The sequence below is a fragment of the Podarcis bocagei genome (assembly GCF_964188305.1).
Source record: "Podarcis bocagei genome assembly, chromosome: 4".
Classification (NCBI taxonomy): Eukaryota; Metazoa; Chordata; class Lepidosauria; order Squamata; family Lacertidae; genus Podarcis; species Podarcis bocagei.
This window is the reverse complement of record NC_138128.1, coordinates 4,261,800-4,277,909: the sequence shown is the minus strand read 5'-3', so window position 1 is coordinate 4,277,909 and position 16,110 is coordinate 4,261,800. Positions and strand designations below refer to the sequence as shown.

Sequence of the window (16,110 nt, the reverse complement as noted above, 5' to 3'; positions counted from 1 at the left end):
CGAGGGAGCCGGCGTACAGCTTCCCGGTCATGTGGCTAGCATGACTAAGCCTCTTCTGGAGAACCAGAGCAGCACATGGAAACGCCGTTTACCTTCCCGCTGGAGTGGTACCTATTTATCTACTTGCACTTTGACGTGCTTTCGAACTGCTAGGTTGGCAGGAGCTGGGACCAAGCAAAGGGAGCTCACCCCGTCGCAGGGATTCGAACCGCCAACCTTCTGATCGGCAAGTCCTAGGCTCTGTGGTTTAACCCACAGCGCCACCCGCGTCCCAGAAGTAATGATGTGTAATTCTCTCTTTTAATGTTTGCTTCGTTTTAGCCTTGGCTATCCAAGACTCTTGCCGCCTTCAGTCTGGAGGTAAGCTGGAAGCTTACACAGAATGTCCAATTCGTAACCAATATGTTGCTCAGGCCCAAAGAGAGGCAGGATATGAGGCAGCAGCTTCCTAGCACCAAGTGGAAACCAACTAATAACCCCTTGGGCCACCTGATCCCTGCCAAGTTGGCAGCTGTAAAAGCACATCATGGCCACCTTTTGTGGTTGCAGCAGAGAGCCAGTGAGCCACTCCCTCATCTGGCCAGCTGTCAAGAGAGCTGGAGAGGGTGGGGTTTTTTTTGAGGGGTAAGGTAAAGGTAAAGGGACCCCTGACCATTAGGTCCAGTCGTGGCCGACTCTGGGGTTGCAGCGCTCATCTCGCTTTACTGGCCAAGGGAGCCGGAGTACAGCTTCTGGGTCATGTGGCCAACATGACTAATTCGCTTCTGGTGAACCAGAGTGGCACACGGAAACGAAGTTTACCTTCCCGCTGGAGCGGTACCTATTTATCTACTTGCACCTTGGTGTGCTTTTGAACTACTAGGTTGGCAGGAGCAGGAACCGAGCAACGGGAGCTCACCCCGTCGCGGGGATTCGAACCACGACCTTCTGATCGGCAAGTCCTAGGCCCTGTGGTTTAACCCACAGGGGTAGCTACACACAAAAAGACTGGCCTTGTTCCTCAACAATTTAGAAGTCATAAAAATATGAGAGCGCTAAAATGTGTTCATTCATGAAAAACAAATACACACAAACCTATTGAATCTGGAAATTAATATTGTTAAATGTTTTCCCTAATGTATAATATAGCTTGCTTAGGAAAGTAGTACCTTGTAAGCCTTATTTGTGCCCATGCCCAGAAAGAATGTAGTATTTTATGAACCTCCCTTGACACTGGGAATTAAGTAGGCAGCCTGTCCCCTGTTGTTCTTCCATATTTGTGCATTTAATTCTTGAAAGCAGGCATTTTACTGATTTATTTATTTATCTATTTCAGTTGCTTTGATTGCCTTCCGGCAAATAAGAATTAGGTATTGTAATCTTAAAACAACTGATTTAATTCTGTTACGCTGTATTTTACCTGGCTGGTAGTTACACAACTAATCTGTGTGTCTAAAAGGACTTAGGGCCCACTTTTGAAACCTAGTTACAAAGAAAACAAATATGTGCTTGCACGTTTTTTCACCATATTCTTCTGTATGTGGCCCCAAAAGGCTGCTGAAAGTCAGAGTCAGCAGCTGTGGTCTAGGATGACAGAATATTCTTATCTGGTGCAAAGCAGCTTCTGACATTACGGTATTTTGGATCCAAAATGACTGAATGTGAAGTTCTATTTGTACCATTTCCTGGGTGTCCTTTCCCTCCAAAAGTCACCCCTGAAGGTCAGGGGATGCCCTCCCAAATTGCAAGTGATACGGCACAACTATATGGGAATATTGGGTTGTATCCCCCACCCCCACCCCTTAAAGGCAGAAATTCCTTCTGCTCACCAAGGGCACTATTTAAACCCAAGGCAATGACACTTTTAAATACAATTTGCTTCAATAACAGTGCACTGTGCACTCACATCTTAATATCTACAGCTATGGATGCATTTTCTCGTTTCTTAATGAAGGCTGAAATTCTTCGATTACCAAACAGACGCCTACAGAATACACATAAACGCTTTGGGGGCGAAGGATCTGCACTTTCCCATTTTTTGCTTTGTATTCACATTGCAAATAATTTTTCTCTTCTGAATAATAATGTAAAAAGCCCACTGAAATGTTTGCCAAACATTAGAAGAAGGACGACCAAGCTGAGCTTCCTGAAGCAGAAACGCTAAACTGAAGACAGCAAATGAAAGAGACCTTTTGCTTTGAAACCTGACAACAAAGACTCTGGAAAGATAAAGACTCTTTCGGGCACAGTCTTTCCTTCCCCTGCAACTGACGTTTTAAAATTCAAAACACCAAGAAATCACAAGTCACTTAAATGGCGTTTTTCAAACAACTGAGATAAATATTGTATAAACTGCGCCAACGGGGTAGAAGAGAATTGCATAAACGTCGGCAGCCGAGCAAGATTTGTAGTCCACAGCTGTGAGCAGGAAAGGTGGCAGAAGGGAAAAGAAGCAGAGAGCCGCTAAAAAATAAACACGGGACTCAAGATGCTCCCCACACACCACATTGGCTCTTCCACTCTGACTCTCTCAGTTCCCAGAACTTATGCAACTAGATGTATTCAGACTTTAAAAACCTTATTTTCCTCTGCAACCAGGGATGAAGGGGGCTGCAAGCTCAATTCTCCATGTATCACTCATATCATCTAGGACTGGGGTGTCGTAACTTGGACTGGTCCACAGACATGACATGACAAGGCAGAAGTACTATTTTGGGGGGACAGGGGGCAGACAGGAGTGGAGGACTCCCTGGTCCTGGTAACTGTGCCCTGAAGGGCAAGGTGCGCAGCCTGGGAGACATTTTGGACTCACAGCTGTCCATGGAGGCGCAGGTCAATTCTGTGTCCAGGGCAGCTGTCTACCAGCTACATCTGGTACGCAGGCTGAGACCCTCCCTGCCTGCGGACTGTCTCACCAGAGTGGTGCATGCTCTGGTTATCTCCCACTTGGACTACTGCCATGCACTCTACGTGGGGCTACCTTTGAAGGTGAGCCGGAAACTACAACTAATCCAGAATGCGGCAGCTAGACTGGTGACTGGGAGTGGCCGTCAAGACCATATAACACCGCTCTTGAAAGACCTACATTGGCTCCCAGTACGTTTCTGAGCACAATTCAAAGTGTTGGTGCTGACCTTGAAAGCCCTAAATGGCCTCGGCCCAGTAGACCTGAAGGAGCGTCTCCCCGCCCCCCATTGTGCAGCCTGGACACTGAGGTTACAGGGAACCCGGCAGAGGGCCTTCTCGGTAGTGGCACCCGCCCTGTGCAACGCCCTCCCATCAGATGTCAAGGAAATACAGTGGTGCCCCGCAAGACGAATGCCTCGCAAGACGGAAAACTCGCTAGACAAAAGAGTTTTCCGTTTTGGAGGTGCTTCGCAAAACAAATTTCCTATGGGCTTGCTTCGCAAGACGACAATGTCTTGCGAGTTCCTGCTGTTTTTTTCCCCTTCCCCCCTTTTTCTAAGCCGCTAATCAGCTGATCCGATCAGCAGATAAGCCGCTAAAAGCCGGTAATAGCGCTAATCCTTCAATGGGCTTGCTTCACAAGACGAAAAAACCGCTAGACGAAGGGAATCACAGAACGGATTCTTTTCGTCTTGCGAGGCACCACTGTAAGCAACTCTTACTTTTAGAAGACATCTGAAGGCAAGCCTGTTTAGGGAAGTTTTCAATGTTTTATGTTTTATCATGTTTTTAATATTCTGTTGGGAGCCAGCCAGAGTGGCAGGGGAAACCCAGCCAGATGGGCGGGGTATAAATATATTGCTGTTTTGTTTTGTGGCGGTGGTGTACGGAACGCTTTAGTGTGTCTCCCTACAAAGATTTGTTGGATCATTTGTGGACAAGTCCTGAAAGGCTTCTCTGCCTGAAAGCAGTTTTTACCTGAAAGCAGAGGAAACTGAGCTGGAGGTGACTTACCAGCCAGACCCAACTCTGTGCTAAGAGCCTATATCATGAAGGATAAAGTGGAGTAAACAGCTTTAAAAACTACTGTAGCCAAAAGCCCAGTCTGCAACACCTGACTTTTCTAGTCTCCCATGCCTTCAAAAGATGCCTCCAATTTGAACTTATTTCATAGAATCATAGAATCATAGAGTTGGAAGAGACCACAAGGGCCATCGAGTCCAACCCCCTGCCAAGCAGGAAACACCATCAGAGCACTCCTGACATATGGTTGTCAAGCCTCTGCTTAAAGACCTCCAAAGTAGGAGACTCCACCACACTCCTTGGCAGCAAATTCCACTGTCGAACAGCTCTTACTGTCAGGAAGTTCTTCCTAATGTTTAGGTGGAATCTTCTTTCTTGTAGTTTGGATTCATTTTAAGATGTCTCTCGCATGCACCAGTTTCCCCCCTAGACAAAATCGCAATGCCTGCCAAAGTACTGTTTACACAACACAAGCTTATTTACCCTTTTCTAAAAAGAGTGCTAGAAAGAATTCCTACAGTTCACATGGTCCTGTTACATTTCATCTTTTAACTCTTTTCCAGCTTCTTGTCCCAGATTCAAAAGGGCTTATTAACCTGGATCCATAAAAATAAAGTCAACATCGGGGACAAAAGAGAACGGTTATCATCTTCTCATGCCTCGCTGGCCAGTTTTCAGAGGCATCTAACTTGCCATCAGAACAGATGTGGTCCATGATCTGATTCTGCAGTGATGGTCTTACTGAGTACAGGTGAGCAAGCCAGGATTGAGCAACACACCTGAGAGGCAGCTCAGAACATTAATTAGCAAATAATGTCCACGGTGTGCCCAAAGCCCCCTGCTTCAACTCTCATTATTACTACAGTGGTACCCCGCAAGACGAACGCCTCGCGAGACGAAAAACTCGCAAAACAAAAGGTTTTTTCGTTTTCGAGTTGCCTCGCAAGACGAATTTCCCTATGGGCTTGCTTCGCAAAACGAAGCTTGCCCCGGGGACAGCGGGTCTTCTCTTTTGAAGCAAGGGGCTGGGGGGAGATAGCGATCTCCCTGCAGCCCCTTGCTGCAAAAGACGTCCGGGGGAAGCGGGGAAGCGCTCTGTCACAAGAGACCAGGGCCTTGCGGGACTTGACATCTTTCCGCAGGGCCTGCAAGACAGAGCTGTTCCACCAGGCCTTTGGCCAGGGCACAGCCTGACTCCCTCCCTCGGCAATTTTCGCAGAGCTCTGGCCCAATGGTTGCCAGTGGCTTGAATTAATTAATTTTTATAATGAATGATTTTAGAATGTTGTTTATGTTGTACTTTTGTACTGTTTTATTGTTGTTAGCCGCCCTGAGCCCGGCTTCGGCTGGGGAGGGCGGGATATAAATAAAATTTATTATTATTATTATTATTATTATTATTATTATTATTATTATTATAAATGAGCAAAGTGACTGAAATATTTGGAAAGTGCTATATAAATGTCAAGCATTATCACCTTCTCCTGCAGCAAGTTTTAGAATGCAAAACAGCACAGATATGTTAGCAAGGACGTCGGCATGAGAATAAAGTTAGCCCACGCTTATTCTTGAATTAAAAAGGTAGAACTCATTGCAACAGCAGACCTGGTGCAACTTCAATAGGCTGCTGGGGGAAACCCCCAACCCAAAACTCTTGCCCTTTAAAAAAGAAAGAAAGATTAAAACCAGTACTGGCACCAAGACCTTGAGATCAGTTTTCTAAGATTTGCTTTGTTTACAGAGTTCTGTGGACAATCCAATTTTTCTGACCAACACCCACAGTGAAATTGCAACAGTTTATTTTAAAGGAAATGTGTTGAGGAATTCACACAACAAAGCTTAGGAAAGTCAACAAATAGATGGAACGCAACTGTCAGAGAAGGCATTGGCACAGGGTATTCCAATTCTCTTGTGGTTTTCATTAAAACTTTTATTTACTCTAATGTTACTTGCCACGCAATCTCCTCTGAAGTGAGAGCTCAGAATCTGAACAGGAGACCTGCAGGGCCGACAGATACACATTCTCAAGCATTTTAGCCGTCAACAGAATGCAGGAGAGTTTGCAGAGATTTGCCGGCAGCCCCCCCCCCCCCCCGCTACCCACCCAAAGGAAGATATCTAGATTTCATCACCCGATGAGAACATGTGTGTGCAAATGCTGGCTTTTAAACCAGTATATTGATTGCCTATGGGGAGAGAGAAATGTAAGCTCCCAGCTTATCACCACGGCTTTGAATCATTTCCAGGGAAGATTTTCTCCACATGGAAGCACTGAACAAAGGCCAGCACTTAAGATGGCGCATACTTCAACCGCCTGTGAGAAACGGGATGCCTCATCAGTGGGAAAAGTCTCGGCCTGTGAAAGCATTTCCAGAGCAAGGGCCCAGATGTGAAAAATACGTAGCAATAGTCACCTTGTCTCTGAGCAATGGCAGAGTGCATTGCACTTGCCAATAAGTAACAACAGCCCAGCTCCTTATGACTGGTATAAGGCAGCAATGGTGGGGCATAGAGAGACAGATAGCCCTACAATGCAGCATGTATAATTACTATTAATAATAATAATAAAATTATTCATTTTATTATTATTTTAATTATCAATAATAAGCAAATATATGTATCACCCTTCACCCAAGGATCACAGGGTGATTTACAGCATACAAACACCAAAGTACATAGCATAGGTAACGACAAAGGGACCCCTGACCATTAGGTGTAGACGTGACCGACTCTGGGGTTGCGGCGCTCATCTCGTTTTATTGGCAGAGGGAGCTGGTGTACAGCTTACGGGTCACGTGACCAGCATGACTAAGCTGCTTCTGGCGAACCAGAGCCGCGCACGGAAACGCCGTTTACCTTCCCGCTAGAGTGGTACCTATTTATCTACTTGCACTTTGACGTGCTTTCGAACTGCTAGGTTAGCAGGAGCAGGGACCGAGAAACGGGAGCTCACCCCGTCGCGGGGATTCGAACTGCCGACCTTCTGAACGGCAAGTCTATGCTCTGTGGTTTAACCCACAGCACCACCCACGTCCCTAGTACATAGCATAACAACAAACAAAATAACAACACCCTGCCCACCCACAGCTTAAAAGGCTAAAAATTGTTTAATAAGCCAAAGGCCTGGGAGAAGAGGAATGTTTTCACCTGGTGCCTAAAGTTATGTAATGGCTTGCATATATACAATGAAATAAACAAACATCCAACTTTCAGAAGACTTTTAGTACTCTCCCCATTTTTCTTCCCAGTTTACGTATTTTATTTTGGTTTTGCTGTTATTTATTGCATTTATTAGCAATCCTTCATCAACGAAGATCCCAGGGCGGCATTTGAAAGGACACCATGGTCATATAGTACAAAACACAATCTATTAAAATAAGTAAATTAGAATCACATTGAAACTTTGCTATAAATTGTTATTATTTAGGAGGTTGTGCACAAGCAAATGCAGCAGGGACAAGTTATCGACAAACTGTCCCTGCTTTGCCCCTCACTTTTCTACCTCCACACAGATCTCTCAGCCTGAGCTTCAAATCTGCAATATAGGGGCAATACCACCAGCCCGCATCACAAGGGTGTTGAAGATTGAGTTAAAATTAGGAATGTTTGAGGAATTCAGTCTTTGCAAATGCCAATAAGAAATGACCTGATCGCAGATTGGAAATAGCTATTGCCTGATTTTGCACTTTCCTGAATTTTGCAACATAAGCTCTTGGCAATTAAATACATTATGCTGGGGTTGCTGTTGTTGTTAAATGTATACAGTATATACTCAGATAAAAGTAGGAATGGAATGGAATTATGTAAAAACGATACAGATCAGAATAACACAGACTGGGCCATCTCTAGCTAATTCAGGCGACACAGTCTGGATAGCGGTGTTTCTCAGCACCACTGCAAGATTTAGTGGATGAATGGCACTCATCAGCTCCAGCACTCATGCCATGCCCAGAGAAGACACAACCAAATGGATAAACGCAGAAAAAAGATAACAGTACCATTTGGCAGAAGCTCTCAATTCCAGATTATGTTTTATACTTGGCTGGGGTGGGGGGAGCTGCAGTAAGATCAGAGAGCTAAAACTCTTTTATTAGAACCAGTTTGGAGCAGGGGAGGGAAATCACTGAAAAGTATGGAAGGAGTGTGTGGAATTTGCTTTCTGTATAAGCACACACACACAGAGGTCAACTGAAGAGTACCAGTTCCCTTCCGGCAAAGGCCGTTCCACACTTGGCTTGTTGGGGAGGGCAGACGCGCCGCTGTGCCACACATTTAGCACAACGGCTCCAGAGAGACACCTGCTGCCCACGCAGGGGAAGGGGAGGAGTGGCATGCAAAATTATACGTGGCACTTTCTGGAAAAGGGGTGGGCAAGACACATTTATGGCTGCAGGATGACACACAGCTACAAATGATGGCCCCGTCTCTCAGAACCGACCAGATGACAGATTTGTTTAGGGCTGCACTTATCTTGGCCCTCCTCTTCCTTTCCAAAGGAAATCCAGAAGGGGCTATCAATAAAACACGCAAAGGAAAAATGAAACCGTACTGTTAAACCTCAATATTTCAAAAGAAGAACAGGGATCTGGTGGCCTTCTTCAGAGAGATCATTCCTCAACTGGGGTGCTACTTCCAAGGCAACCCTACCGCAAACACCAAAAAACTTTATATCTTACATAGGTGGAATGGGGAGCAGGACTTCTCCCATTAAAGCGGGGTTTGGTGGAGTATAAGTTGCAGAAAAACTATAAGGAATGTGAGCTCCCCTTTTGAGCAGGAATTGGGACTGATTCTCCAAAGCTGTGTGAGCTGCAGCCCATGAAGGAATACAGTGAAAACATCAGCCTTTAGGGTTGTCAGGTAGTATAAAGTCTAGGGGGCAGCTGCTTGCAGCCTCTGCTTGCTGAACTTACTTTTAAACCTTCTGCACAGATCTGGATTCAATGCAAACGGAAGACAGAATTGGCTGTCATTGTTAGCAGTGCAGATGAACATTACCCAGGACCCTGTCTAACGCAGCTGTTCTCAAACTTTTTTCTCGGGGCCACACTCTCAGAATAAAAATTTGCTCGTGCCACACCAGGTTTTTTTTATTGATTTATAACTTAGAGCTCAACTATTTCATAATATGATCAAGAGACATCCAGAAAATATAAAACGTAAGAACAGGAAGCATTACCAAAATACAATATTGATTGTCCTTGAATCTTCCTGCTGTACTTGCCATCGTCTCCTGCTACGTCAGTGTGACATGACGGACTCTTTGAGAACCGCTGGCCTAACCTGAAAGAGCTGTGGATTGGACTCTGAAAATTCCTACTGTCCAGTTTTATAATCTACCATTAGTACAAAAGAGGGGCGGGGGAGTTAAAATTTGTGAACTAATAAAGGCGTTAAAACCGAATTCCATCTTCTGAACCCAAGAATCAATCAATTTATGCTAGGCCAGTATTTCCTACTCCGACTGGGAGCTGCTTCCCAGAGTCTCAGACAGAGAGCCTTCCCATCATCTGAGACTTGGTCCTTTTCTCAATCCTAGGGGCTGAAACTCGGGTCTTTATTTTATTTATTAAAGTATTTATATGCCACCATCTCATGAAATATCAGGGTGGTACACAGCAATGCGTATACAATAAAAATTAAGATCTTCTGCACACAAATATATGTACTCTGCAACTAAACTAAGTTTCCTTCTTGATCCTACAAAGAATTGTTTAAACGCTGTTAGCCACCCCAGGTTAGTGTGAGTTATATAAATTCAAATTAAATAAAATGTACATTGCAGTTTAATTCAAGAATATTTGGAAACACTTCTCTCTCTTAAAACACTGAGTCATTGTACAAGAGTTACTTAGTAAGCCGACATCCACATCCTCAAGAATGACTGCAATTTATTCTTCTTAAACGTTAACTAACATTCCTGGCTTGAATATTATCCATCCTTGATCTGATACTTCCCAGACACTTCATTGATATTATGTCCTCTTAACAGGACTTCACGCACTTAATTCCACTTTTGGCAACTCCTAGTGGAAAGTTTCAACAAGAGTTATACTGAAAGTGCAGAGACAAGTCTCATATGCCTCTCAGAAAAGCACCTCTATCCAACCCTCTCCAGCGCCACTAAACAAAGGCAGAACTTAATATATTCATTCGTCTCTTCCGAGAGCTTCACACTTATCCATATGCCTTCTTTATTGGTCTGAAGGCAATCTGCTCTGGAAGCCCCAAGATATTTAATAAATTTCATTTGTTTATTCATTTAAAAGATTTTTAAAGCTCATCTTTCACAACACACTGGCCTCACAAGGTGACCTACAAGGCTCAAGCATGGAAAAATACTACTACAAAACACACACGGCCAGTTGCACAATTCAGACAAACACACACTTGAATAAATTTGCCATCAGAATTTTTGTTTAATAAAACCCAGCAGGGATGAGGCCATACATGTCTCCCTGGGAAGCGATTCCAAACGTGTGGGACGACCACTGAGGAACTGCCAGCCTAAAAGTGTTCAGTGGCAAGGGCAGTTATCTCAATGCTCAGACAGGATCAGGCAAGTGTAGGTGGTCCCAACCCATTTAGGACTTTAAAGACCCAAGTTGGCACCTTGAATTGGGCTCAGAAATGAACATGCAGCCAAATGAAAGTGACACAGTGTACATGAAATGACCTGAGCACCAGCTCTCACAAGCAATTGTGTTCTGTACCAGTTGCTGTTCCTGAACAGCCTTTTAGGGTGACCCCATGGAGAGCACACTGAAATAATCTAACCTGGACAAAACCATGTCATGCACCACTGTGCCAGACTCTTCCTTCTCTAAATAAAAAAATTCCTTCCAGTAGCACCTTAAAGACCAACTAAGTTAGTTCTTGGTATGAGCTTCGTGTGCATGCACACTTCTTCAGATACACTGAAACAGAAGTTGCCAGATCCTTCTATATAGTGAGAAGGTGGGGAGGGGTATTACTCAGAAGGGTGGTGGGAATGGGAGATTGGCAGAGGTGCTACTAGAAGGAATTTTTTTATTTTGACTATGGCAGACCAACATGGCTACCTATCTGTAACTCTTCCTTCTCTAGTTAGGGTCCCAGCTGTCAAACTGGTCCTCCTAGTAATGTCATCTGTGCCTCCACAGGCAGGAGAGAACCCAGAAGTATCTGGCCTTTCAGGGGAAGAGTGATCCCATCCAGACAGATCTAAACCTCCTTCCAGATTAGCTGGCCTTCCAAATGGAGTACAGTACTTCTGTTTTATCCAGATTAAGTTTCAGCTTGTTAGCCCTCAACTAGCAACTACCTTGATTTTTATTGAGAAGCAGCACTTTCTGCCACACTCATCCAGCAAACAAAGCCACCATTCACACTCTATGTTCTATGGCAGCTTCAAAGCCTCAGCCCATTAAGGAGATTCCCAGGTTGCTTCTTTATCTCTCATTCTAACACAACATTAAGCATTCCACAAATTGCTATTCTGCAAGCGCTCAGCTGAGACCAAGTTAGTGCGCAGCAAGTGGAGTATAAGGGAATTCCTAGAACTTCAGATAAATCTTACTGCAGACCGCAGAACGGATGGAAACAGAAACTGTACCTGAACAAAATGAAACCCAGTGATTCAACAGCTGCACGTCTCACATCATCATTGACATCACTCACCTAATAAAAAAGGGAAAAAACAGCAAAAAGTCAGGGCAAAATACCTAAAGTGTACAGAAATATCTAGAAAGTACCAATGCATTTTTTTCCAGAGATGTGCAGATGGATTTAAAATGGACCACAGCCATCAAATGACTGGTATCATTAGACCATGACACTCTTCTGCTGGAATAGGTAAAAGATAAAAAGGTAAAGGACCCCTGGACAGTTACGTCCAGTCAAAGGCGACTATGGGGTTGCAGCGCTCATCTCGCTTTCAGGACGAGGGAGACGGCATTTGTCTAGACAGCTTTCTTGGTCACGTAGCCAGCATGACTAAACTGCTTCTGGCGCAACGGAACACCATGACGGAAGCCAGAGCGTATGGAAACGCTGTTTACCTTCCCACCACAGCTGTACCTATTTATCTACTTGCACTGGCATGCTTTCGAACTGCTAGGAGCTGGGACCGAGCAATGGGAGCTCACCCTGTCACGAGGATTCGAACCGCCAACCTTCTGATCGGCAAGCCCAAGAGGCTCAGTTATTCTCAAAGTAGACCCATTCAAAGTACAGTCTGCTCCAGAGCCAGCTATACTTACAGCAACATGCAACAGACGTCTGATTGCCTTGTTGTTTCCTGAGCCACAGTAAGCCATTGCAACAGTATACATCCCTGAACGGCGGAGGATCGGATCCTGGAAGAGGTAGAGCACTTTAACATTTAAGCTGTTACATACCGGGGGTGGGGGGTGGAATCAAAGGAGAAAGACTCTGAATTCCTGAGCTAGATGAACCACCGGAGTGACAGCTTCCTATGAGCTCACTTTCCAACTCTATTTTTTAAAAGTTGTGGTGTGATCCATTACTGTGTTGGAAAGTGGCATCTTTTAAAAATACCAACACCAATTTTCCATTAAAACTGCTACCTAGGACTTACAGGAAAAACCTAAATTCCAGTTGATATATGATGCATGACCAGCAAATCTTGAATTTATCAAAAGCTGACCAAACTACTACTAGAAAACTAATCAGCTGAAGACTCCAGTCAGTATTCAGAATCTCGAGCAAAGGAGCGTCCCCAAACAGTCCTTGCGGTCTTTTTATTTGCTTTTGGGTTCTGAGCATCTAGAACACACTTACGCTAAATAAATACTCAAGAACTATAGTATGAAAAGCTTATGGCTTTTATGCCAATCAAAGCTAAAAACTGTATATTGTCTGTACTGCTCTGTGTGATGCTGCTTTAGATCACAGGCAGGCAGAAGACAGATGTCTGAGTAATTTAAAGTAGATCAGCAAGGATTTCTGACTCAGGTTTCTAGTAAAATCAAAGTAGACTTCACAAATCTCACATTTGCCCACCCCAGCTTAGAAGGCTGAAGAACACTACGTGCTTTACGTCTCAATCAACAGCCAAAAGATTTTCCAAAATTAATCCGTTCCATATTTAGCAGCTTTTTCGTTTAATTGTTCATAGAGTGGGCCAGAAAGCTTGCTGGTGGCTAATTAAGTCAGTAGATAAATTTTGGCAAGACACTATACTTCAACCTTAATCAAGCATCCTATAATAACATGGGACTTTGAAGAACCTCTGCTATAAAAAAAATGGCATTTACTCTAGTTCATTATGTATTAATTTTTACCCGATTCCTGTCTTGGGAGGCAGGTTGTGGGTTAGAAGGTGGACTATTTTACACAGACACCCTAAAGTGCTAAAAGGCAAGTATTATTAAGATACCCTGAAGAAAAAGGCTGAAGCGGAATGGGTGGTTTTGCAGGAAGAGCTATACTCACCTTATCTCTGCAGAGGCTCTCGATGAGGGCATCTGCCTCCTCCATTCTGCCATACATCACCAAGGCAATGCCAACTGCCAGGCCCCGCAAGATCTTCTCATGCTGGGTTTCTTGGGCATATCCCACCATGTCCTCAATCGCCTGCGCATTTTTAGACCCAAGCATCACCAGCCCAAGAGCCAGCCCAGCTGCTTCACCTTTAAGGGGGAAAAGGAAGAAACTAAAGACAGGAGCACAACAGGACTTCACCACTGCTTCCGTCTGCCGTCCTGAATAGAGTACACAGGATGATGGCTTGGCCTGCGGTGGGGGGAGTAGGTTTAAGACACACACTTGTGTCCACGGCAGTGGCTTACCTGTCACAGCATCATCTTGGTACAGGTTAGTTTTGAGAAGGTCATAGACATCCTGGCGGGCAGTCCCCATGGCAGCCAAACCAAGTCCCAGGCTGCCCCCATGTCGGACAATCTGCAATAAAAGTAAGAGAGACGTTTCCTTTCTCTCTGTGACTCTACTTAAAACTTATCAGGAGGGCTACAAAGATCAGAATACACTCTTGGAGTGAGACAGAGAACCCATGAACTCATTCCACATTCAACTCTTGGTAGTCATTTTTCTAATCATTCTGCATTGCAGGGGATTGGATTCGATGACCCGTGGGTCCCTTTCAACTTTACAATTCTACACAAAATTACATTTCCATTACAGTGGATGCTCAGGTTGCGAACATGATCCGTGCGGGATGCACGTTCGCAACCCACAGCGTTCGCAACCCACGTCTGCGCGTGTTGCAATTCGGCGCTTCTGCGCATGTGCGACCACCAAAACCCAGAAGTAACCCGTTCCAGTACTTCCGGGTTTTGGTGGTCCGCAACCCAAAAAAACCCAGCCTGAAGCGTCTGTAACCCGAGGTATGACTGTATCTTCCTTCCTTCACTGTGATGTAATTTTCAGCATTTGAAAAAGAAACACATTATTGATTCTTCATGAGAGCCAACCACATTTTGCTTGCACCTTTTTTATTTATGGCCTTTATATCCTACACTTCCATAATACTTCTGGGGCAGCTAACGTAATCGTCAGCTAAGTGTTGAGAAGTCCAGCGACCCACATGCTATCCCTAAGGCACTCAATCACCTATGCAGGTGATTCACAGGAGACAATACTTACATCATTGCTGGCATTCTTCAGCTGGTTCAGCAAATAGTCTATGATGTCACCACCATGATTGGCATGGATGAGTCCCAGGGCATAAAGCCCACCACCTTCCTGATAGGCAGACCCTGGGGACGTGTCTTTCGGCAGATACGTTGCCATTAACTGAAGAGCTTCCTTCTCATGACCCTGTAAATTCACAAGGAATAAAGAGAGAACTATGAAGAGCTTTGATGCGTCAGCCCAAGGGGGGGGGGGTGTCCATCTTCTGCAGCCATTTTCTCCCAATGGGAACTAAGATGAACTAATTTAGTATGGATTTGATACTATGAACTTAGCAGGCACATGCATCTTGCATGCACCCTGTGATGGACAAGCAGTTTGCATCCCTTTTTGAACGCACATTGAAGTGAAGGCACAAGACTGGGGGTTGATCATCAGGTGAGCTGCGCACAGATGAGCTGCATGCAAGCTGCTGGCTAGCCCTGTGGAGCCTCCTTTTATTGAGACAAATATGCAAACCAGGCAGATACATCTTGGCCTGTGACCTTTACACATCTTTGGTCCCGAGATCGTGGGGTGGTACAAAGTTATTTTGGCACCTGTTTCCACCACGTCATTTTCCCCTTGCACAGTGTATGACGGAGACAAAAGGTCTCAGGGACAAAGGTTACAGACAGGACACTGCAGACTACTGAGACCGCAAAAGGTCAGACAGAGAACGATGTTCAGACCACTGTGGCTTGTCTGTGAGGGGGAGTATGCTACGCACCCCAGGGTCACGCGTGCAGGCAGACTGACTGCCTGCTGGTGGGGAGTGTGCTCCCTCCGGACCCCACTGCCCACTCCGCGATATCCCTACACACATGTAGTACACACACACACACACACACACACACTGTAAGGAACATGCACTGAGTCTATTTTGTGTCCACAGTAAAATATAGGCCAGTAAGAGAAGACTGCACTCGTAAATACTATAGCTCAATGAAAGTGAAATTAAAATTCTTATGTCTAAGAGTTTAATGTTACTGATAGTTGTGTAACATAAACCGGCAACAGGAGGACACATGCCAGCTCTGTCTAAAAGTTGGGTCAGAACCTGCAATGTAAACAGGAGGGCCTCAATATATCCTGAAGATGACAAGCCCACCAACACCTCAGATGTCATCAAAAACACTGTGATACATTTTAGTATTACCTTATGTATGACACCGAGGCTGGCTGTAGCAGTAAACTTTGCCCAGTTGGTAGCCCTGGCAAGCCACTCCAAATTATCTCTGCAGAGAGAAATATTGGGAATTGGTCTTAGTCTCAGAAGTGTTCAAACTTTCACATCACAGGAATAGAGTGTTTAGAAGATGACTGCTTGTTTTACTTTGTCTGCTCTGGTCTAGTTCGACTCAAAGCTAGCAATATCTGCAGCCAAAAATCTTTGTACAGTATTCCAAGACCAAAACTTTCATCATAAATGTCAGGGAACTGCCATCGGAGCATCAGGCGGTGGAGGGTCTCAGGGAGGAAGAAAGAGACTCAACAGCTGAGGCAGGAACCAGCAGAGGGAGGAGTGGAGCTCTGAGGGAATGCGAGCAGGAGGGAGGGCTCAGAGAC

The 16,110-nt window shown here is 44.9% G+C and overlaps 1 protein-coding gene across 1 annotated transcript in view; it reads right to left on the bottom strand.

Annotated features, from left to right (window-relative positions):
• The window catches only part of PSMD1 (proteasome 26S subunit, non-ATPase 1), a 93,188-nt gene that overhangs the window by 57,350 nt on the left and 19,728 nt on the right, over nucleotides 1–16,110 (bottom strand). Inside the window, exons 11-16 of the mRNA XM_081190101.1 lie at nucleotides 15,701–15,779; nucleotides 14,515–14,688; nucleotides 13,701–13,812; nucleotides 13,345–13,541; nucleotides 12,150–12,245; nucleotides 11,504–11,568 (exon numbers count right to left, since the gene is read on the bottom strand). Coding sequence (XP_081046227.1) covers nucleotides 11,504–11,568; nucleotides 12,150–12,245; nucleotides 13,345–13,541; nucleotides 13,701–13,812; nucleotides 14,515–14,688; nucleotides 15,701–15,779 — 723 coding nt within the window. The remainder of the gene's footprint in view (nucleotides 1–11,503; nucleotides 11,569–12,149; nucleotides 12,246–13,344; nucleotides 13,542–13,700; nucleotides 13,813–14,514; nucleotides 14,689–15,700; nucleotides 15,780–16,110) is intronic.